The following is a 22,875-nucleotide window of genomic DNA, read 5'->3' as shown; positions in this document are numbered from 1 at the left end:
ATGTCCTCCTCATGTCTCTTTTACTACTAATAAGGGGGAGAGAATTCTAGAATTCAACTTCTTTGCAGCTTTGAAACTATAATGAAATAGAAATCTTTTAAAAGTATTACACGTTTTTATTATAAATACATTTTTTTTGTCTCTAGTTGTCTTCTGTGAATATCTAAGTGTCTTTTCTATTAGCTACTATAAATGCATCTTTTGATTCAAAGGACTTTCTCAGTTGAAGTCAATCCACGTGTTGCTCTACATTAACAAGAAATAAAAATGCTGCCATCATGGAGCTGTTTGGTGATAATTATTGCAAACTAGTTATTAGTTGGCATCTGTTCATCTGTCCCCCAGCAAGGGACAGAAGGTACACACACGAACACCCTCATGATAACAAGCTACTTGAGCCCGTTTATGCATGGAGAATTTAATGGATCCCTGCCCAAAACTGTCCAGACACTGACAGAACTGACCTGGGAGCAGGAGCCATGTTCATTTACTGTGTGCTTGATACATTTACTTTTACTTACAACCCATGCCCAAGCTGTAGTATTACACAGCAGGTGATGTGACTGAAGATCTCAGAGTTCTTTGGTTCACTTTGGGTTTAGTTAATAATTGCCTGAACAGAAACTACCTGAATGCTGTCTATTCCTTCAAATAAGAACTGTTCTCATCCCAAAAGAAATGAAAATACTTTGTTTTCCTTTCAGAAGTGAAAATAATCCCAAAATGTGTGTATTTCTTGCAGGCATCTCAAAGTTTTTCCACAGTGGGTACTGCTTGAGAAAAGATGTGGTAGCTGCCAGCATTCAGAAGGTTGAAAAGATTTTGGAGTGGTTTGAGGGCCAGACGCAACTCAACTTCTACGCAAGCTCATTGCTGTTTGTCTATGAAGGTTCGTGTCAAGCGACAACTGTGCGGTTGAGTGATGTCACCTTGGCAGAGAAGAGAAGAGTGCCCAAAGGCCTGTTATCAGGTGGAGATGTGTTGGAGTATAATAATAATATTCATGTAATAAATTCTACAGAGAATGGAAAAATTGAAGCCTCTGTAAATAAAGGCTTGTCTAAATTTTATGCACTTCACAAAAAGGCGTGCTCGAAGAGGCACCACAGTCAGCTCTCACTAAAAGTTGAAAACTCAGAGCAAGACAATGTATGGAAAAGCAGCACGTGCATTACGCAGGAGCACCTGAATGGAAATGTTCTACCCCAACTGGAAAAAGTTTTCTATCACATGCCAGCAGAGACCAAGGAAAGTGCAAATGTTGAAGTCCGAATGATTGATTTTGCTCATGTGTTTCCTAGCAACACAAAGGATGAGGGCTATATTTATGGTCTGAAGAATCTAATCACAGTACTTCAAAATATTTTGGATAACTAAATTCTTTGCTATGTTTTTTATTGGGGGCCAATGATAAAGAGCAACAACATGAAGAATTTCTGCACTTGTAATGCTGTATAACTGGGTTTGTATTGTTCTATATTTTATTTGTCTTTGTACTTTTGGTAGAAGGGTTTAACTTTTTATAATTTCACTCAGGAAAAATATTGATAGTTAATTAGGAAGTGTGAAAGGATGAAGATACTTGAGATAAGGCAGGATAGGTAAATTAATAGAATGAAGTGTATGTGGTTGGCTTAAGTCCAAGGACTACCAGGAGCAAGGGTTATGTTAGTTCCTCTAATGACTTTAGCATAGATGACATTTTTGCCCACTTAGCCTTGACACTGAGCCACATCTCCATTAACAGGTGTTTAGAAAATAGACTGAAAGTTGTAAGGTACAGGACTGATGTCCTCAGTACTGCCCTTGTGTTTACTGTATTTGAATAACTGGAGTAACCCTGCTTGGAGAGAAATCCGTGCTGAGTCAGCAGTCTCACCTGAAGCCAGTGCATTCCAAAGTGCTTTTCCATGTCATGGGACAATATTACTGTTCTTTCAACCCTTCCCCCTTCGTGGATGTCTGTAGCCGATGTTCACCACAGATGAGCTACCATGTGATTTGTGTTGAGGTGCTAAGAAAATGCTGGAGTACAATACCATAACAGGCTTAAACTGCACAATTTCTAGAGAAACTGTTTGTTCCTAAGAACGAGTGAAAGAATGTAAATGCAAGATGTTCCAGGAACTAATTTTGTTTAGGAGATCATGTCAATCTGTTAATGGAGTGTCTGATGCTGTGATTAAGGGAAATGTCTCACTCCATTGTTCTCATGGCCCTTCTCCAACAACAGTGCTTTAAAAAGGCAACTAGTAGCATGGGGGAATAAGTGTTTTGGGTGAGTGTACAGAGCTCTGCTGGCTGTAGGCCACTTGCATTTTTGCAATGAGTATTTGATGCTTCCACTGCTGAGGAGCACTGACTGGAACCACAAGCAATACAGGGGGAGGAGCTTCCTGTGAGATCGTTGAGCCTTGGAGCCACCAGCTGTGCCACAGCTTGTGCCAGTGGATCTGTGGCTCTCCCACCCTGGGCTGCAGCCCCTGCAGGTTTCTTTAATGACACACAGGCAAGGTGTGTAATCTGAAAGCTGCCCCATTTCCTTCCTTTTCACAAGAAAAGTTCAACTTTTGTATAGAATACTTGAGATTAGGATGATGTATCCAAAGTATTTTTGGCATGTCTCTTCTGTATGCTGTGTACGTGGCTGTGCTGCCATGCATATTACAGTGAGCTGTATGAAAAGTGGGAACGGAGGAGTCTTGCCATCCCTAGAGCAAGATTTTAATGCTTAAAGCATTTCCAGGATGAAAATGTTTTAGAATGGATTTGGTCATTGGAAACATTCATTGTTTTCAAGTGGACTTAGTGGCCCTGTGGCCTTGCTGCTCTCTCTGTACGGTGTTCTGCACTATGCACTCAGCTGTGTACACATCTTGACAAATTCTTCATCGGACATCTGTTTTCTACATGACAAAGAGATTCATACTTTTTCACGCAAATATGCTGTTTTAAATAAAGTTGATTTTTAGCTCTATTTGAGAACTTGGGTTGATTAGGAGAAACAGGGTATTACTATGTGTGGATTTACATGGTTTAGAGTTTAGAGCTCATATTGGCCAATACATTCAAGACTGAAACCAACCTTTAAGTAACATGATGTTTTAGAAGTAGAGGAAAAGCAGCTTTCAGGAAGGGCGATACCAGTGTGCTGAAAATTTTATGTGAATTACAGTGAAGGCTGAGGGGGAGAGTACCAGGAAGAGAGGGACTTTTTTTTCCTACCTGGTATTTCTCTTGCACCTTATAGTTAATATATTCCCAATTCTCTGTGAATTAATTTAAGCCATATTCTAGAAAGAGTTTGTGGTTTTGCTTGCTTTGTCGCTGGTTTCCCTGTTATGATTTTATTGTTCTATCCTGTAAATAGTCAACACTAGAGTAGTCCAGACTGGTAGTGGCCTTGTATGATAAAGTTACAAGGTTTATAGAAAATACAGGCAAAAACATTTATACTTCATCATTTTTGTCTTCTGTAATTCATCTCTTCTGGATTTTAATCCATTTTGTACCAGAGACATCAGGCATTTGCATCAAGTCAGTTATTGGAAAATGATTAATATGCACTTAGTACCATGCATTCTCCCGTCTCTGCTTTAAGATACATGTCCTCGGTGTTTGAATGCTCTTTAAATATTGATTGTTTTGTTGGCTATGGCAGTGTTTGTAATGCACCTGGAATATTGTCAACATGTCCAAATATTTTGAATAAAAAAATAATTTTATCATGGTTTTTGTACCAGTAGTTATTATGAATGTATTTCTGTTAATTTAAAATGTAGCTTGAGAAATAAGAGTATTCTTCATTGGAAGTTGTGTAAATAAAGCTTGCCGTGGAGGTGTTTGGGCATAGTACCAGCTGTGAGTTTGAGCCTGGGGAGGCCTTATATTCACATTGTTCTTGCTTGTTTTAGGCTCGGTGTGTCAAGTGTCTTGTATCTGAGAAAATTATTTTCAGTTATAGTTGGAGATGTATTCACAGAAATCATTAAAGAGAATATGTAATTAATCAGAAGATGAAGAGGGATACAGTGGGTCACTGAGCTGATGTGCTCTCAATGATTGGTTTCCCTCCCTCTCAGCAATGCCCCTTTTATTCTCTGGGCAAAGTGTACAGGACAGGCAGCCATTACATGGAAATCTTTACAGGAATGGTTACAAGGCTTGTAGGTGTTTATGTGCCAGAAACAGTAGGTCCCTCCCCCAGACTAGTGTGGTGTAGCTGGGTGCTAGGGCTGCTGAGGAAACTGATGATTTTAAGCAATAAGAGTTGGGTTTAGCAGAGCTGACTCTCAAAAAAGGAAGAACTCATGCAGCATTGTCACTCATGGACTCTGAGAATATAGGCTTCTGAAGCTTTTCTGCCTAGGTGATGATGTGAGAACTGTGCATATGCTTACCTAAGGAGAACTAGAGTTGTATAAATTTTATAAAAAGCATTTACAAATGTATTTTTGAATATCGGTGAAATTTGTTGCATAAATTACATTGGAAGTTACTATACCACTATGAAATACTTAATTTAATCAATTTGTTTTATGAACTGGAGACTTTACTTGTAGTTGTGATTCTGATGAAACTTGTGCTGGTTTTTTTCTACTGTAATGCATAAACCAGAGTGTTCTTTTCTGTAATCTCACAGTTTCATGGAGAACCTTTAAAAGTACTCAGTAGATTAGGAAATCACTAATTTCCATTAATTTGATTAACAGGGTGCATATGTTCTTGAAATATTTCAGTGCATGTGATAATGTAAGTAATGTTAACATGCTACAAATCTAGAACCCCTGTAAAACTTCCTCACCTGCAGCGAGCTCTTGATCCAAGTGTGGATTGTTCAGAGTTTAAAATGGGCCTTCTCAGGTGTAACAGCAGCAGTGGTGAAGGGACAGTATCATCTGTCAGGTGTGCAGGGGTGTTTACATCATGAACCTAAAATCATTGGAATGACTTGCTCACTTCATGATGTGAAGCACAGTCAAATGTAGGAAGACACTGGAAGGGTGGAGACTCACATCCACACCTGCTGTTTAAGGATTAATTGTTCATCCTCCTAATTTCTTTAGGGTTTTTTTCCCCTACATGCGGTTTCTTCCTGAGTGCCGCCTTTGGCCCTTGCCACAGGTGGCATCATGATGGAAATTTGTATTTCCTAAAAAGTTTATGTCCCATAACTCCTCTTTAAGTGCTGCTTTTGAAAAACACCGCAAAATGCCTCAAATACTGTGGGAATGCATTCTCCCCTGAAAGAGCAGGAGTGGATGATGATGGACGACAGCATGCTTCAATGGGAGACTGGATCGTAGGCTTTGTGAGAGTTCTTTACTCGTGAGTTGAAGAGGATGTTCTGGGGGCAAGGTGAGTGACAGCTGAACTGTGTAGAGTTTTCCTTCCCTCCCTGCAGTTCAGGTGGAGGTTTGGGTTTAAGGAGGTATTACATCGGGGAGCAGTGAGAGTTCCTAAGGAGCTCTGAGCAGGACACTGGGTCCATGCTGTAGTGCAGAGAATGGTAAGATCCAAAGGCTGCAGATCGTCAGGTGTCCCATAGAGAGAATGTGCTGTGCTTGTTCATTGGGTTAGAACAAGATGTTATCTGGGAAGTGCATTCATCTCCATAGCCACGGGCCAAATCCTGTCTGTTTTTCATGTTTACAGCTATTTGTAAATGGAAGCTGCAGTAGAAAATTGTCATCCAAAGGGCAAATGTGTTTGAAAGGGGAAAATAAGCAAACTAAGGGTTGTACCGCAGAAAACATGTTTCAATAAATATCTTTTACTCTGGTCTTGTTTAGTGGAGATGGGCCTTGTGGATTTGGAGTTTGTTACATGACATTCAGTGGCAAAATCAGAACAAAGGTACTTTGTTTGAATTGTGTACATTGGTTAAAGTAGTTATTTTATTTCATAGGTCACTTTTTAAAAATAACTTCCAAACACGATGTGTGTTGCACCTGGCTAAATAAGACTACAGTGCACAAAGGCACTTTAATCCTCTGGGAACTACTGGAACATAGATAAAAGCATGTGAAATTGCACCTGATGCTGTGTTGTTAATTGTTTTTGAGACTTAAAGTTCTACATTCATTATGCTTGATGGATGAATGTGTCTAGTCTAGTCTCAGTTTCTTTGATCCAAGCGTCTAAAGCTGCCCCTCAATCTCCTCTGATCTGTGTGTGTTTCTAATTTCATTTGCTATTTTCTGACATTTTTGGACCACAGGGGGTATTGTTAATATTACCTGTGTTTATTTTATAGAACATTGTATTATGCTATCTACCAACTTTTGTAACTTAATTATTAGTGATACTTAGGGTCGTTCTAATAGCTGTGTATTTGGCAAATTATTAAAATTTTCTGCAAGTGACTTGAAAGTATAATTGGTTTCTTTTAAATACAAGAAGATTATTGAGAAAAATTTAGACTATTACCTGCACTGATGAACCTCTTTCTTTCTTTCTGTCTTTCTTTCTTTGTCTTTCTGGCTGTCTTTCCTTCTTTCCGTCTGTCTTTCTGTCTTTCTTTCTGTTTTTCTCCTCTTTTCTGTGCACTCTATAATGGGTTTCCCTTGGGTTTACCAGGTCTCCTTTACCACCCTATTTTTGTCACAGCATCCATTGCCATTGTTTGTTGGGAATATGCTGACTTCGGGTGGGGGAAGCCATGCAGACAATCAATGTGATTGGTAAAGCAAGCTTCGTTTATTAGCAATACAGAGGCACTTATATAGTATTGAATACAAGCTTATCAGTTCTTTAATTAGTTTAAACTTTAAAAAGCGCATTCTTACTTCTACATAATTGGGTTAGATAAAAGACTACATTTGGCAAGCTTTATGTTTTGTCTTGAGAGATCAAAGTTTTTTCCTCCCTTCTCATGGTCAGCACATCTTTATCAGAACAGCACTGTACCTCCTAAAAACTCCCTTTTTGTTCCCAGGCCTGTTTCTCACGCAGGCATTTCTCATGGAGGCTTTTTCTCATGCAGGCCTTTGCTTGCAGGCCTTTCCTTTGTACAGTTCTGTTATTGATTTGTTCCCTTTATCAATAATCCATGTCCCCGATCCTCTAACCATTCTGCAACAGGAATACCTGCTGGATGTACAAGAATCATCTCTATAAAATAAAAAAAAAGAAATACCGCAATCCTTAAACTCATCCTGGAAAACCCTTAACAGGACCACAAGAGGCTGTATATGATGTTGATTACAAGTCCTTTTGCATCCAACATCAGGTCGCAAATTCTGAAAGCGTGCAGGAACAGCCTTAGTGCATCAATTTTAAGCTGGTTTGGTGGAGGGATTATGTTGGGATTTTTTTTTTTTTAATGTGTTGTATTGCTTGTCTACTAAAGGCTTTCTAAATGTGTTCAGTAGTCTTAAGTACTGTCCCATGGCTCTGTGTAGCCTTCCTTCCTAAGCTCCAGAATTGGAAGAAATGATGGGTGAGGCAAAAAGCACAGTATTGTGAGGATCTAAGGGATTTTTTGTGTTTTGAATTTAAAAAATGAATAGTGGTTATGCACTGAAGAATCTTGTAAAGAAATCCCCATTTCCTTGTTGGTTTAAAGTGAAGAAGGAATCACACTCCATTGCCTGCTCACATCACTTTGTCAGGGGTATTGCCTGGCTGGGAGTCACTGTCTTTGCTGTCTCCTTCCTTTTGCACACGGTGCATGTTTGAACAGCTGCACAGTGAAATATGTCACAGAGCTGATGTGGCTGAGAACTGCCTCAGACTAAGAAAATGCCATGTGGGGAGATGTGGAGAGGAGCTGGGGAGCTGCACAGAGCCCCCACACAGGGACATCCCGTCCAGGATGGACATGGAGTTCAGGCTGTTGGGATATGGCTCCATGTGAAGACCAAACCTACTATTCTCTTAGTGCAAAGACCTACTCCTGAGTCTCTGCTAGTATAGCTCTTGGGTTTATGTTCCACTGCCTCTGTGCGCAGCGTGACTGATGCCTGGCAGATGCCAAATACTACAGTCCCACCTATCTGACACATAAATTACTATTTTTCTGCTGTCCTGGCTTCCTCAATTCGGCTTATTTTGAGGGAAATAAGTGCCTTTTCTGGGTGCTGGGGCTGTAGCAGGGGAGTGCGTGTTAAAGAATCTATTCAGTGCAGGTAGGTCGAGGGCAGCTGCAGTGGAGCTGCAGGTTGAACTTTGGGGGAGCCTGGGGCCAGAGGCTGTGACCTGCTGACCCTTTGTATAATGAGGGCCCTGGGGACCTGTGGCCCAGCCAGGGGACTGGACACTTGGAGAGGAGTGGAGGAACCCAAACTTTTGTGCTCAGACTGTGAGGGGATAAAAGCCAAGGGGTTCCTTTGTTCAGGGGTCCCTCCTTGAAGAACCAGCTGGATTTGTTATTTAGTTACTTAGTCATTGCACCAAGATTATTTTAAGAATTTGGATGTCTGAGACTCTGCCATGGAAAACCTGGGTCCGAGTCTGTAAGAAAACCCAGTGTGAGTGTGGGGTGCAGCTGCGAAGGGGCCTCGGTCCAGCTCAGGTGTGCAAGAGTGACTGTCAGAGTCATCCTGGATGCTCAGACAGGGAAGTTTCCAGTGGCATTTCTAGAGAGTCATTTAAAAGGCTCACCTTTAATATCAGACATTTCCCTTATCTCCTGTTGCTGCTCCACTGTTTTTGCTTACACTTTTCATCCTTCTTGCCATCCTCAAATGTAGACTTCCTCTTAATGTAACTGTGTAGTTTGTGGTTTAGGCCAGCACAAGATTTGAGGATAAATATAATCTAGAATAAGAACTGTAAAATACCTGCCACATACACATTTTCCTCTGGCCATCTCTACACTTACTTTGACCTTGAATAGAGCAAATAAATCCACCTGTGTGTTGTGCAGTGTATCTGAAGGGCAGCCAATTGCCTGTTGCCCTGGATCTCCTTGCTGCTGGCAATAAAGGATCGGTGTCAAGGCACACTTTTTGGTTGATGAAGCATAAGGAGAAATTGAGTTCAGTTAATTTTTCCACAGCTATATAAACTGCAGTGTGGCTGGCAATAAAAACTTGGGTTTTTAGCAGTTTCAGTGGATGTAAATTGGGCCAGTGGATGGGAAACTGTCAAATAGGTACCATGCCCAAGTATTATTTTGCAAAATTACTTATCAAAAGCAAGAAACAAACCAGGAATAGCTACAAAGAAAATGCTGACAACCTGGGCTTGGGCAACATGAACCTTTTGTTTTCAAATACTCTGATACTCAAATACTGGTGTCTCATCTAGGATATGCCCTTGGCCTTCCCCAATATCTGTTCATGTAAGTCTGTAGGTAGGAGGGATTAATTCCCAAAAAACTTAATGTTCGGTATCAATCAAAAACCCTTGGGAATTTGTTATGGCTCTCTATTCAAGCAGAAAACTGTTGCAGTGGGGATACTGCAACATGCATATACCAAACCAGGCGTCCCGTGGAAAGGAAATATATATGGACGGATTCTTGCTAGATGTTTCAGAGATGTTTATTTCTCCAGCCGCATGGCCGGGGCTCTGCCGAGGAACTGTCTCAGTCACCGGACCAAGGGTCCTTCTGCCTGTGCAAAAACACAAACCAACCAATGGGGAACAAGGCTGACCAGGGGCAGGGAAACCCCGTGTCTGTCCCCTCAGGGCCCCTCTCCCAGGGCTACACAGCGGGGGAGGAGACCCCAACAGAAAACTGTTATGCTATGATTTAAATCTGTAAAAGCAATGGTCCTCCGTTGAATATAGTCAAATTCCAGCTTGAATACTCAAGCGTGGTTTCAAAATACTGAAGGAAAACAGAGCTGGCTGGCCCCTCATGCAGGATCATACAACCTTGCTATAGGTCTTGCCCTGTTTAAATCTTCACTGTGGTCTCACCTGTGGACGGTGCATGTCTTGGGACACTGCCTGGGTCACACAGGGCACATTTCATCTCCAGCTCAGGCTGGTGGAGCATTTAGCTCTGTCCTTTCCTTCCAATGCATGAAACGCTGAGCTCAGGCACTCGCTATCCTTATTCCAAGTTTTATTCCAAGTTCTTTACTGTTCCATTTATGGTTGTTGTTTTTTTCCTTTTAAAACCAATCTGGGGAAAAAAACCCCAAAGCAGCATTTTTCACCTGTGAAGTGCCATGTGATCTCTGGATGGCAGGCAGCTTTGGTTATCAAAGCCCTCTTCCAGCAGCACATAGCTCTCCTTAGTGTGTAACGGAAGTCCAGAATAACCCATAAGACTACAGAAGTTGCCATGGGTTGAAGTAATAATTATTAATACTGTATTGTACAACCTTCTTTATAAGGAAAACCAATGTTTTTCTAAATAGACAACATGGCCTCAGGCTGGCTGTTCGTATTTCTTTAAACCTGACTTTTACTAAACTTTAGTATTAAAACCATAGTTTAAAAATTAACTAAGAGACATATCATAATTGCTTTATCAGTTAGACTGTTCTGTGATCTGTGTTAGGAAGATGGCAGCAGTGAAGTGGAAAATGATCAATCCAGGCATCAAAGCAATAATTTGCCTGGGTCTATCTAGAGCTGTATTTTTATGAGTTTGTAATTACCATTGGAAAGCTGGGTAGTTCACACAAGCTTTCTTTCCATTGCAGTGATTAAAAAATGAAAACCAAACCGGTGGCCCATACATAAACTTTGATTAAATTACAGTTATCCTTAAAGCTAATCAAAGCTCATGTAACTGGATTTTTCAGTCTAATTAAAACCCAACAGCTCACACAGGCTGTGAGACACTTCTGACACAACCGGAAGGTTTTCAAGAAGCTCAGCTCGAGCTAACTCTGAAATCTTGGAGCTGACATACATAATACTAATGCTAATGGCAGTTTCTAATTTTGCCCTTGACCAAGCTTAACATTGCTTGCTCATGAAGGAGAGGTACCCTCAGGGAATGTAAAATGCACGTCCTTTTCAGGGAGACAGCTCTTTGTTCAGTGGTCTTTTCAGATTAATTGTGCAGTGAGAGAAGAAGGCAAGTCTGCAGTGCAGCACTTCCCCTGCACTCCTCCTGTCAGGACTCCTACAGAATTCGGCCCACTGACTGGAACAACACATTGGCATTTAATCAGCTGGAACTCAGCTTCTTCTTACCCTGCCTGGAAGCTTTTTGGGTCCATTTTTAACATTGGTACTCCAACATTTGGAGCAAGGAAGCTCCAAGTCCTCTCCCTGGAATGGTGATGCTTTGCTGGAGGCTGATAACCAAGCAGGCTTTGTCACAGCTCAGCTTTCACATCCACTTGCTTGGGGCATGACCAGAAGCACCAGTGTTTTAACAGTATTAAAACTCTGCCTGGACAAGTAAAATGATGAATTGTTTGATTCACAAGGGCTGGTGTGCCTCTAGGAAAATAGCAAAGACACAGAAGTCCTGTGAACACCGTTTTTTTGAGCTTCGTTATTGAGCCTTTTTTCCACTTTAAAGGCTTCCACCTCACCTGGTACCAGTACAAAAACAGCTGTGCTGTGTTAGAGCAGTCAGCAGGACAACCAGCATGGGAAGCCCGAGAAGTGAACCAGGAGGTATTTATAATGAAAACTTTCTTGCCAGCAGGAAGGGAAGATTCCACTTTTAGTCCTCAATTATGTTACCTTTGCTTAAATTAAAGTATCTACATGGAACCCAAGGCAGAATGGACAGTCAATTAAAGAAAGGGCAGGGAGAGAGAACCAGGCTGAAGAGGAGGAATTCATTTGCAAGCAACCAGGCATTCTCCCTTAAAGAAAAGTGCATTGAAATAAAAGAAGTTTAAACAAAAAGAAGAGTTTGTACATAGCAATATAGCACACCAGCATAACCATGTAGTAACAGAAATCACAGATTTCTTCACACCAAAGTAGAGCCTGGGAATTGCAGAAGGGCTCCCTTGACCTCACCTATGTTATCCTTAAATCCCAATGCTAGCTCTTTCCATGGCGACCACTGCATATATCCTGTGTGACTCGTAATAAAGTGGAAAATTGAATTCAATTTTTGCACTAAAGTGGCCTTATAATTTGGTACAGAAAACTCAAGCTGTTGCATTTTGGTTGGTATTACTGAATGGATACTATTTGGGTCCACTTTTCTTGGGACATGAGTGGTAGGTTTCCTCTTCCAATACATTTAGAAAAGACCCTTTGCCCCTGTGATGGAATTCTGTGCCACTTGCAGTTGCACACCACACTCCTGACTACAGAGTACTACCCTGTCTGCAGGCTGATACAGTATTTCTGCCATGCCTCAAGAGGAGCATCCTGTTTGTTTGTGGTAAGTGTCCTGAATTCTGGTCCTATTTCGGCTCAATGCCCCTCAAGCTTGTCTGGTTCCCGCATTTCCAGTCGCCCTCTTGAGATTATTTTCTTGCTTCAGGGTTTTTTTCTCTTTCCCTGTCTTTCTTTCAGCAGGAGCTAAATTCACCACTAACAGACGCTGTTGAATTCTACTGTTGGCACATTCTTTCCAAACATGTTAACAGCTATTCAGGCTTCTGCACCCCTAAACATGGGAAATACATAATGCAGCTTTCTTAAACACAGAGAATGATTGGGTGTTTTGGGCAGACAGTATCTTCTGCATTTTTCCTGCCTGCCATTGCAGTGGGGAGGCCCTGGAACCTCCCAGGTTCTCTTGCACTTTCTGGCACTGCTGCAGCCCTGGCCCCATTCTTAGCGAGGGTGTTCATACCTCACTAGCATGGGACAAGAAATCCTGGAATGATTCTTGTCTTGGTTTCGAGGCAAATTTCAGGAGAAAATGCTCTGGAATGAACGTTTCCTCTAAAGAGGAAGGGCTTTAATAACTCCCTTTTTTTCAGCCAATGAGAGAAATTGATACCAGCAGGTGAAAGTGAAACCTAAGTGGTATGTAACAAAAAGTTAACCACAAGTAACATTGTAACAAGATGTGCAGGTAAAGCAAGCAAGATAGCAAAGCCAGTGAGATAACATGAGCCATGAAAAGCAAGATCGCAAGTTTTAATGGAACTTGCAAACTGCAAAATTAGCTAAAAACAAGTTAGACTGAAAAACAAGAAGCACCAGGCATGTGCTGAAGATAGAGGTGAAATTTCAAATGTGAGGAAGACTACAGAAATCTTCATCAAAAGACCACCAGAAGACTGACAACCACCACAGAAGGAACTGATGCATGTGCGGAAGCAACAAACTGATGATACAGCTTTTTGCAAATATGAGTATGCTAATGATATGTTGTAATTGTGACGTGGCGTAGAAAGACTTTTAAAATGTAACTGAAGGCTAGAGAAGATTGAGTGAGTTTTGTGGAGATCCCCCTCACTCCCAGTGCTGAATAAACAAATACCTGTTCTGTAGCTGTCTGACTAAAGAGTTTTATTTTCTTTCCCAGTTTTAGGCATCAAAAGTGGAAAAAAACCCCTAAAAAACCCTGTTTATTAACAGGAAAAAAAGGCGGGGGGGGGGGGGGGAGGTGCAGGGGGGGAGGGTGCCCGCAAGGCACAGAAAAGGATTGAATAAATGCTAGATATGAACTCCCAGAAACTTACCCTCCACCCACACCACACACCTACACACCCACCCACAGCAGAACAAAAAACCTCAAAAATACATGGGCTGACTGCGCGGCCCAGAAAACGAAATGGTGACCGGTCCCTTTTGTCTCCAGGAATGGGAAGTGGAGTTCACAGAGCAGCCTGGAGCAGAGCAGATAGAAACCTGTTGGTCCTCTGGCACTGGCTTTCCTCTTCACAGCAGGTGAAATTGGTGGATTTTTATGTCCCTTCTTTCGCTAGGTCGGTCTTTCTCGGGGTTCGGACCAGCCGGGGCTGCCCCGCAGGCTCCCCAGGCTGAAGAGAAGAAAAAAATCCTAAAAGCTGCCAAAAGGATTTGCCGGTGAAAAGCCTCCAGGCCAGGGGAAGGAGGGAAAAAAAAAAAAAAAAAGGAAACCAAAACACCCAGAAATTTCTTGCCTAAATTGGCGAAAGTTAGTCCAGCAAAGGCAGCGAAATAACAATCCATGTAGCCACTGACCACGCCAGAGAGAGAGCAATTGAACAGATCCCACGCCCGGGGTTTCCAGGCTCCGGCCCCGCCCCCTGGTTCATCTTAAAGGTACCACAGACATTCATGGGCATAAAGCCGATGATTAGGGAATAAAGTATCATGATAAAATCACCCCAAGACAGTTCTGGATGAAGACCTGCCAAATTCATGGCTGAGATGACTACTCCCCATGGGGTTTTTGACCTGCAATTATTTTAATTAAAAATTATCAGACATAATTTTTATTCCATACCACTGATGATTTATCTTTCTCTCTTTTTTCTTCTTCTTTTTTTTCTTTTTCCACTCAGATGCATGAGCTGGGCTCTGCATCCTTCAGGAGCCTTTGGAAAATGCTGTGTATTTGTGTTTCAGCTGTGGGATATCTTTAGCTGCAAGGTGAGACATCCCAAAGTCAGTGTTCCAGTTACTTGGGGAGGAAAGGACAACACTTGCCAGTCCTTTGTACAGCATTTAGGTTTAAGTGGAGATTTGGTTCAAAAAGGGCTAAAAATTTTGCCTTGTCAATAGTAAGAGTATTTGGTAGAGCTCCCCTGGTGCTCTAGACATAATCTGTGTATTGTGCACAAGCAGATAAGGACAAAGAGGGTTTGCTGAGTGGGCTGCTAAAAGCATCCCTGAGTTTCTCTCCTCTGACAGGAGATCTACAACTATTTTCTTTGGAGGCAGCAGCTGAGATACTGCCAACAATAAGGAGAGCTCTTCTGCTGCAATAAATGCTGGAGACAGTGCATTAAACCTGACCAAGACAGGTTTACTACTGCTTATCTGTTGGCTTTATAAGTGTCTATTAGAGAAATCAATCTATACATGAATGGGATTATCTCACCAGATGTGGCGAAGTAATAGAGCTCTTCTATCAGTGGAGTTGTGGTAAATGCTCTTTGGACTAATTAGCAATTACTACTAATATGCAGGAGCACTTTCCCAAGGGTGCATGCTTAGTGCAATGTGTGACTGACATATATCAGTAGGAGCTTTGGTCCCAGAAGTGAAACTCTGGGGCAGTGGGAGTGTTATTGTTACAGTGGCTGGGAATTGCTAGGTGTCCTGGGGTGACTTTATGATATTGTATTCCCTATCATCTGCCCTATGCCAGACATAAGTTCTGTACCTTTAAAGCTAGCTCTGGGAGAGGGGGGAGAGCCAGTGGAATTCTTTCAGCGCTGTGTTCAAAACAGAGGTAAGCTTGCTGGCTTCATCTGCCTGGCTGCTCAGCTTCTGCAGCAGGGAAGAGAGTTACATTCCTTTTGCTTTTGAGCTAGCTTCTTGTTCGTTAGCTAAAGCAAGGAGTTTCCTGGGACCTTGGCTTCTTCTTCTTCTCTACTGGACTATTCAGCAACACCAGAACATCACTGGGAGGCTCTACACCATGGCCTGGAGGGGCCCACGCCAAACCCCAGCTCCAGAGAGGAGACAGCCACACCCACAGAGGGCTTTGAAAATCTTCCCAGGTCTTCTCTACAGTGAGAGGTTTTATTATTTAGCATTATTAATTCTTTTTTCCATGCTTACGTGCACTTTGCTTGTCAAATAAATAGGTTTTTTCACTTTCCTCTGAGGAATTTCTTTCCGAACCTGGTGGGGGAGGGGCTGCTGAAATCTGCCTTCTAACAGAGGGAGGTCATTTTGGACATTTTCCCTCCAAATTTGTCTCAAACCAAGACACTAGGAAAAGTTTCTGCTTCTTGGTGAAAATCTGAGGGAGTTACCAGCACTTGCAGCACTGTTTCGAAGCTGGCTCCAGCAGCAGAAATTCTGGAGGGAGCTGTAAGCTCAGTGTTTCAGCACAGCTTCTTTTTATTTTTTTTTCCCTCTCAGACAAAATTGAACTTTAAAGAGGTGGTGTGTTGGGCATTTGAAGGTGCATATATTTTTGAGTGATTAAAAATGAAATAGTTTTACTCTAGCCCTGCACCTATAAGCTCTAGCTGTAGTTACTGAGGTCTCTGAATGCAGTATTCACCTGTGCCTTTGCTGGTCAAGATTTAGTGGTTTTCATCAGTGTATGAGACCACCTCTGTTTTCTGTGCTGGCTATCAATTTCCTCAGGAATAGAGAAAAAAGAGGATTGATAAAACTACAAAATATAGACAGCGGGTGTGGATTTTTAATTTTTTTTTGTAAAGGATTGTCATGGCTTTTGAGTGCTATGGCTGGGTTTTTTTTTTTGTTTGTTTTTGGTTTTTTTTTTGTTTTTTTGGTGGGGAAATTGCTGCTGAGAAGTTACCAATCTCAAAGGTGGGCTAAAAAACACTGAAAAAAATCATGTCAGAAGCTAACCTGGAGGATGTGGAGCTCTCCTTGCTCATGAGAGTTGCCCCCTGCCCTGGGGACTGCTGGCTCCCTGTGCTGATGATAGGAAAGATGTGTGCTAATGTCTTTACAAACAATTCCATGGGTGAGAGTATGGGTGTTAACATCTTTGAGATGGGTCATGTGTCTACCAACTTCAAGCCACAGGTTTGTTACAGAACCCAGACAGTTTGACTCCTGAAACAGACAAATGGGTCCACACAAGCCTGAGTTTCTGAACTTTGGGGGAAATGACAGGTTCAAGGGGGAATATGTGGTAGGTAGTTTGGGAGGCTGTACCTTCCTAGTACCTCAGCTGATGGGGAAAGGAAGAAGACAACACGTGGCTGGGAGTTTAGGATAAAAGGAGGCTGTGTCCTCCAAAACCTCGAGGACTCTTCTGTCTCCTTTATGGACACTGGCTTTTCATAGGTGATTTTCTGTACACCTGCAACTTTATTTGAATAAAGGGAGAGAGTCCAGCAGGACACCGGCCCGCAGGGCTTTCTCTCTCTTGGTTTTGGAGGATGCAGCTTCCTTTTATCCTGAACGCCTGGCCACATGTTGCCCTCTTCCTTTCCCCATTGGCTGAAGGTCTCCTTTATGGACACTGGTTTTTCATAGCGTGATTTTTCACACACTGATATTTTAGATGTAGTGTGAGGAGTGCCTGAGCAGCAGATCCTATTTTTTTGTTGATCTTGGAGCAGCTGTTTCTTCCAAGTGTTCCGTTCACATGGAAAGATTCTTCTTTCTTCTTGAGCGAGAGAATAATTTGTATTGTTGGTCAGGCTTGAACCTGGGCTTGAACCTTGAATCTGGTCCGGAGCAGAAACACCTCCTGGTAAGAAAGTGTCCCATTTCTTCTAGTGAAGTAGTGCTTGCTTTCATCAAAGGCCATTTCAGGCAAAACTGGGATGATTTTTTTTAAAAACCCCATGCGTTTGAAATGAATAAGAAGGAGGTGTTTTTACAAACAAACTGTGGGCCTGCTGTAGAGAAAGCCAGATACTGAGAGGTGAAAGAAGCAATGGGAGGAACCATAAATTCCATAGGAATTCCACTGATTGACACAGACTGTTACTCACTCAAGGCTGTACTAAATCCCTGGACTTAAAGTAAAAAAACAGAGACACAAGGAAGAAGAAAAGGGGGTGAGGTACACATTAGAAGGGGGTCTGTATTAGGTGATTTGGGAAGCCTGTACCTCTCAAGTACCTCAGCTAATGGGGAAAGAGAGAGGGAAATGCGGTGGGGAAATTAGGATAAAAAGGGGGCTGTGTCCTCCAACAGCTTGAGAGACCCCGTCGGAAATGCCCATGACCTCTTCCTTTATTTGAATAAAGTTACAGGACTCCTCTGTCTCCTTTTTTGGACATAAACCTCTGGTGTTTGTGGATTAATTTTCCTGACATGTTTGAGGAAAGTTTCTTGCCCCCCTGGGGCAGTGACGCTGATGGCGGACACTGCGGGCACTTGCTGCAGTGCAAGTGCAGACCCGGCTGAGCCAGCCACCAGCGGCTCTCAGTGCTGTGCTTACCGCTAAACCTAATGCAGATTGGGTTGGTTTGTCTTAAACTGTGGGGCAGCAGTTGGGGCCCTGCTCTCAGCCCTGAGCTGGGTATCCCAGCAAGGAGGGAGCCAGCAGCTCCCGGATGGGTGAAGCTCACGCTGCAGGTGAGCCAGACCATACTTTAAGCCCTGTCACTGCCTGTGAGGGGTGTGTGCATGTGGAAAATGGTCAGGGCTGCCATCATGGCGGCGCTAAGGTGACCCAGACTCCGCAGCCACTCTGTTTTGCACAGCACATATCTGTGGGCCGTGAGGTGAATTTGAAGTTCGCCAATGCTCAGGTCTCTGCCTTCACCACAGCCCTGGAGCCTGGCTCACGGAGAGTTTGTTTTACCCCCTTGGAGCCTGGCTCATGGAGCATTTGTTTTACCCCCTTGGAGCCTGGCTCATGGAGCATTTGTTTTCCCCCAGGCTGAAGGGAGCTGCAGACTGGGCTGCAGAATGACAGGAATGGCTGACTCCTGATGTCTATATAACTTAGGTCAAAGTTACTTACTAAAGTGCTTATATAGCTTGGGTTATAAGATATCTATGTAACCTAATATCAATATAACCTAAATAATGACTTTTTATCAATGTAACCCAAAGAATATCAATATAACCTGAAGCATAGCCTTCTGTATTTGTATAGCCTGAATCATAGCTTTTACTTATGTAGCCTGAATCATAACTTCTATACCTATATAACCTGATGCTTATATAACCTGAAACATAACTTTTGATACCCATAAAACCTGATATGAATAACTTTTTTATACAATGTAATGGCTAGTATATAGTTAACTAGTTGCTTAAATGTGGAATAGACAAAAAGAGAGAAAATAAACCCCCCAAACTTACCAGGTGTATAGTTTTAGAAGTAGATAAGTGTAGTACTAATGAGAAATTGGCAAGCTCAAGCCAATTAGCCACAAAACAAAGAATTTAGGCCGGTTAAGACCAGATGGACCGAAGAGCATTGTAACTGCACATGCCCCAAAGACAAAGTTAAAAAGTTCAAGTGTGAAGAAGACTTTAGAAGCCTTCATCAAAGACCCCTGAAGACCCCCGAACTGGGGAAGTGCATGAGCAGTGCAAAGAATTATCTAATAACCATGAGATCATGCTATGTAAATTAGTTCTGGAGCATATGTGATGATGCTGTAATGACATAGCAACATTAAGCAAAATTTACTGTATAAATACACCACTGCACTTGACAAAGGCGGATGAGTTAGGAGGAAAAAATGCCCCTCACCACCAGCGCTGCAATAAACAAATACCTGCTCTATAGACATCAGTCTATGGAGATTTATTTCCAGCCTATCTTTTGGGTATCACTCCAGGTTAGACTTACGGGGTTTTGGGGGGGTAAAACTCCCTTGTGTTGCTTGTTTTGCTGTTCTGAAAGTGCAAAAAGGTAGAGCCTGAAGCTTATCACATCAGTGTCCTGCTGGACACTGCCTTCATATAAGCTCAGATCTGCTTTGAATTCCTGGAGTAAAATTCTGTCCCACTGCTGCCAACGGTAGTGATTAGGTAAGTTGAGGGCTCAGTTTCTGGCATTGATCTGGCAGGGTTTGCCTGCACTTCGTCACCTCCTTCCCAGCTACTGTGTTCCTGTAGACAGAGGAAGGTCAAGCACAGGTCAAGTTAGGGTTCAGGACTATGAGCAAGCTGCTGCCTGCTATCCCCACGAACTTTTATGCTGCAACAATGTCAGGTGAGACAACATCTTGCAGAAGCAAAGATTTCCATATACTGGTGGGTACTGCAACTCCTTTGTAGTGCATGACTATGAAATGGTGCTTCAGGTTGTTGGGGTTTTAGGAGCTCTCCTGGTTTTTTTTTTTCTGGTAAAGGAATTTTCCCCATACGTGTTGCTAGGGGGACAAATTGCTAGATACTTCAGAAAACCAAAGACCTACCCATTGCGGGTGGGGTGCATCTGGCTACTCTTTTGTTTCACCTCGGTGGCAGACAGTCGGTCCCCGGCGTTTGGACGGAGAGGGAGGCTGCTTTCTTCAGTTGCTTTTCCTTCTGCCAGAGAAATCCTGGGATCCCAGGCCCTCCTTCCCTGCCCTGCTGGGAGCTGGGCTGTGGCCGCCCTGCCCCTGCAGTTGCGTCGAGCCTTCGTTACATTGTAGCCCTGCTCGCCCTGCCTGCCCCGATCTCCGGGGGGTTCCCTGTTTGGATACATCTCGTCTGCCGCCTGGAATTGTGCTTGTCCCTGCTGCTCCAGCCTGCTGTTCCAGCCTGCTGTTCCTGAGGGTCCGGCCGGACACCAGGATTGGCTGCCATGGGGTTTGTGAAGCCTTTGTTCCATCCCTTCCCAGGATCCCAGGCCACCAGTGCCGCGTGCTCCCCGAGCTCGCTCCGGAGCGCCCCCTGCAGCCGCGGGGGAACCATCGCACCTGCCCTGCTCACCAGGAGCCACCAGCGCCCCTGCCGCCTGCGAGCGGAACTGCACCCGAGGGGAAAGGGCTGGACAGCTGAGAAGGCTGGGACTGGGTTTGTGGTTCTGTTTGCTGTTACTGCCATAGTTATTGTTGTTTGTTTGACTTGTTATACACATACAGATATATAATAGTAAAGAACTGTTACTCCTATTTTCCATATCTTTGCCTAAAAGCGCATTGATTTCAAAATTATAATAACTTGGAGGGAAGGGGGGTCGCATCTGCCATTCCAAGGGAGGCTCTTGCCTTCCTTAGCAGACACTTGTCTTTCAAACCAAGACACAGGTCTTTGCCAAAATGGGAAAAATCCTGACCTGTTGTTCCTAAAAATCTTAACTATTAAAATTTTATTTTAGTGTTGTCTCAAATCTAGCTTTGAGTTCTCTTTTTGCATTAGAAAGGAATAGGTACTTCCACAGTGCATGTTTAATGCTGGCAAGCTGTGGTGTAGCACTAGATGTCAGTAATGCTTTGCCAGTGTCTGTGTCAGCTCTTACAGGTTTTATTTGCTGCTGGCTTTTGGCACATGATGCCCTTCCTTTATTCCATATTTTCAATAATTAACACATACGAATACACCGTCCTTCAAAGCTATAATTTTTCTTACTTTGCTGTCTTTGGTGAATAACCATCTTAGGTCACCAGCTTCCAAAAATAACATGTTTTCTGACATTTCCCTAGATCATGCATAGGCTATTTAGTTCTTACTATATAAAAATTGCATCTGGGCTTATAACTTGGCAAATAGCACTCTTGTCACAATTGGTCATTAAAATGCAGGTTTGAAAGTTTCAAAAGTGATTGAAACACTACCTGTCTTGGGGTGACTTTATGATGTGTATCCCATATCGCTGCCCTATGCCCAGAAATTAACTTTGTGCCTTTTTATGCCTCTGAACTGAGCCTGAGAGGGGGAAGGAAAAACTGAGCAAAACTTTTTCAAAGCAGTTTGCAGCTTGTTCAAGGTCACACAGAGATAGCAGGTTTCTTCCCCAGCTGTGGCAGGGGAGCGAGGAAGCACCCGGCTTGCTGCTTTCCAGTCAGCTTTTGGCCAGTTGTTTCAGTTTCTTGTTCTCCGGAGAGAGACTGAGAGTTGAACTTTGTTTTTCCTTCCCTGGAATTCCAGATTTTCTCCCTTTTCTACTGGGCTGCTTTAATATCAGAGCACATCAGGAGGACTTTCCACTGGGCACAGAGGGCCTGGCCCTGGGCCAAGCCCCAGCTCCGAGGAGACCAAAGGGAGGACTCTAACACTTTCCCAGGTTTTTCCTCCACAGCGAAAGATTTTATTATTTAGCATTGTTTTCCTTTCCCGTGTGTTTGTTAAATAAATAGTTTTATATCTCCTTCACTTTCCTTTGAGGAAAATTTTTTTTCCCGAACCTGGTGGGGGAGGGGTGGTTGTGCCTTCTCTCAGAGGATATATTTCTAAATTTGGCCAAACTGGAACACTACCAAAGAACTTTTTATTTGTAAAAAGATACTCCAGGTCTAAAAGCTCTGTTTTAGCTGCTTGCCTTTATTAAACGTACACTAGACCACTGCCAGCAAGATGCTTTAATGAAGTGGTCTTTATCATACTTCAGGAAAGCAAACATTAAAAGGTGGTGGCATAATTGCTTGAAAGACTCAGATTTTTCTGCTTAAAATACTATAAAGCAGAAAGCACATTTTCGTGGTGATCCTAGACAATTTCCTGGTTTGTAATTCTTAGTAAAAAAATACTATGGTGGATATTGTGACAGAAGCTGGATAATACCGCCACTTCCCAATCTGTGGAAGTGTTTAAGGCCAGGTTGATTGGGGCTTGGAGCAACCTGGTCTAGAAGGTGTTCAACCCCAAGGGGAGAAGAGAATGGTCTTTAAGGCCCCTCCCAACCCAAACTATTCTGGGATTCTATGATTCTTGCTTCTTCTTCCTAAGAAATGTTTAATAGATTAACATAAAATTTATGAGCTCAGATTTCTCTTACTGGAAGAGCTTCTGGAGATTGTGGTTATTTCTCAAGGATATGCTGTTGTAAAAATTCAACCTGTATCAAATAGTTATGCTGTTTGACTCCAGAATGGAGTTAAAAATGTAAGTATGTTTCATGTTCAGTCTTGTCTTCTTCCCTCAAAGTCACTGTAGCCTCTCAGGGCAGTTGCTGTCCTTGGGTGGATGGATGCTGGGCAACGTATGGGGTTCCTATCCCAACTGCACCTCTTGGATGCAGCACTTTCACAGTGTGGGGAGGAGAGAGGAAAAAATGAAGGTGTGTATAGAGGGAATTAGCTAAGCTCATCAAATACACCATAGGAATCTCAATCACAGAATGAAACTTTGAAAATTTCTGATTTTCCCAATATACCAAGAGCAGTAATCTTTACAATAATCTGTGCATGCATTGTATTTAATGAGATGGAAGGGCATTCTTAATTTCTCCTAATACAAGAGCTGGGAATGTAACATGAAATAGCTGGCAGGTTCGGGGCAAACAAAGAATGTCTTTTACGCAAATTTCAGTGAAACTGAGGAGTTTGTTCCTACTGGGGA

General features: G+C 42.7%; 1 protein-coding gene across 1 annotated transcript in view; it reads left to right on the top strand.

Moving 5' to 3' along the window:
• IPMK (inositol polyphosphate multikinase) overlaps positions 1 to 6,365 on the top strand; it is a gene marked incomplete at its 5' end in the record, with an annotated part of 42,120 nt that extends 35,755 nt beyond the window's left edge. Inside the window, 1 exon segment of the mRNA XM_032117174.1 lies at positions 743 to 6,365. Within this exon segment, the coding sequence (XP_031973065.1) occupies positions 743 to 1,377 (635 nt within the window).
• Between the last annotated feature and the right edge of the window lie 16,510 nt (positions 6,366 to 22,875).

Source organism: Corvus moneduloides, chromosome 8, assembly GCF_009650955.1.
Source record: "Corvus moneduloides isolate bCorMon1 chromosome 8, bCorMon1.pri, whole genome shotgun sequence".
Classification (NCBI taxonomy): domain Eukaryota; kingdom Metazoa; phylum Chordata; class Aves; order Passeriformes; family Corvidae; genus Corvus; species Corvus moneduloides.
This window is presented reverse-complemented; position numbering and strand designations above follow the sequence as displayed.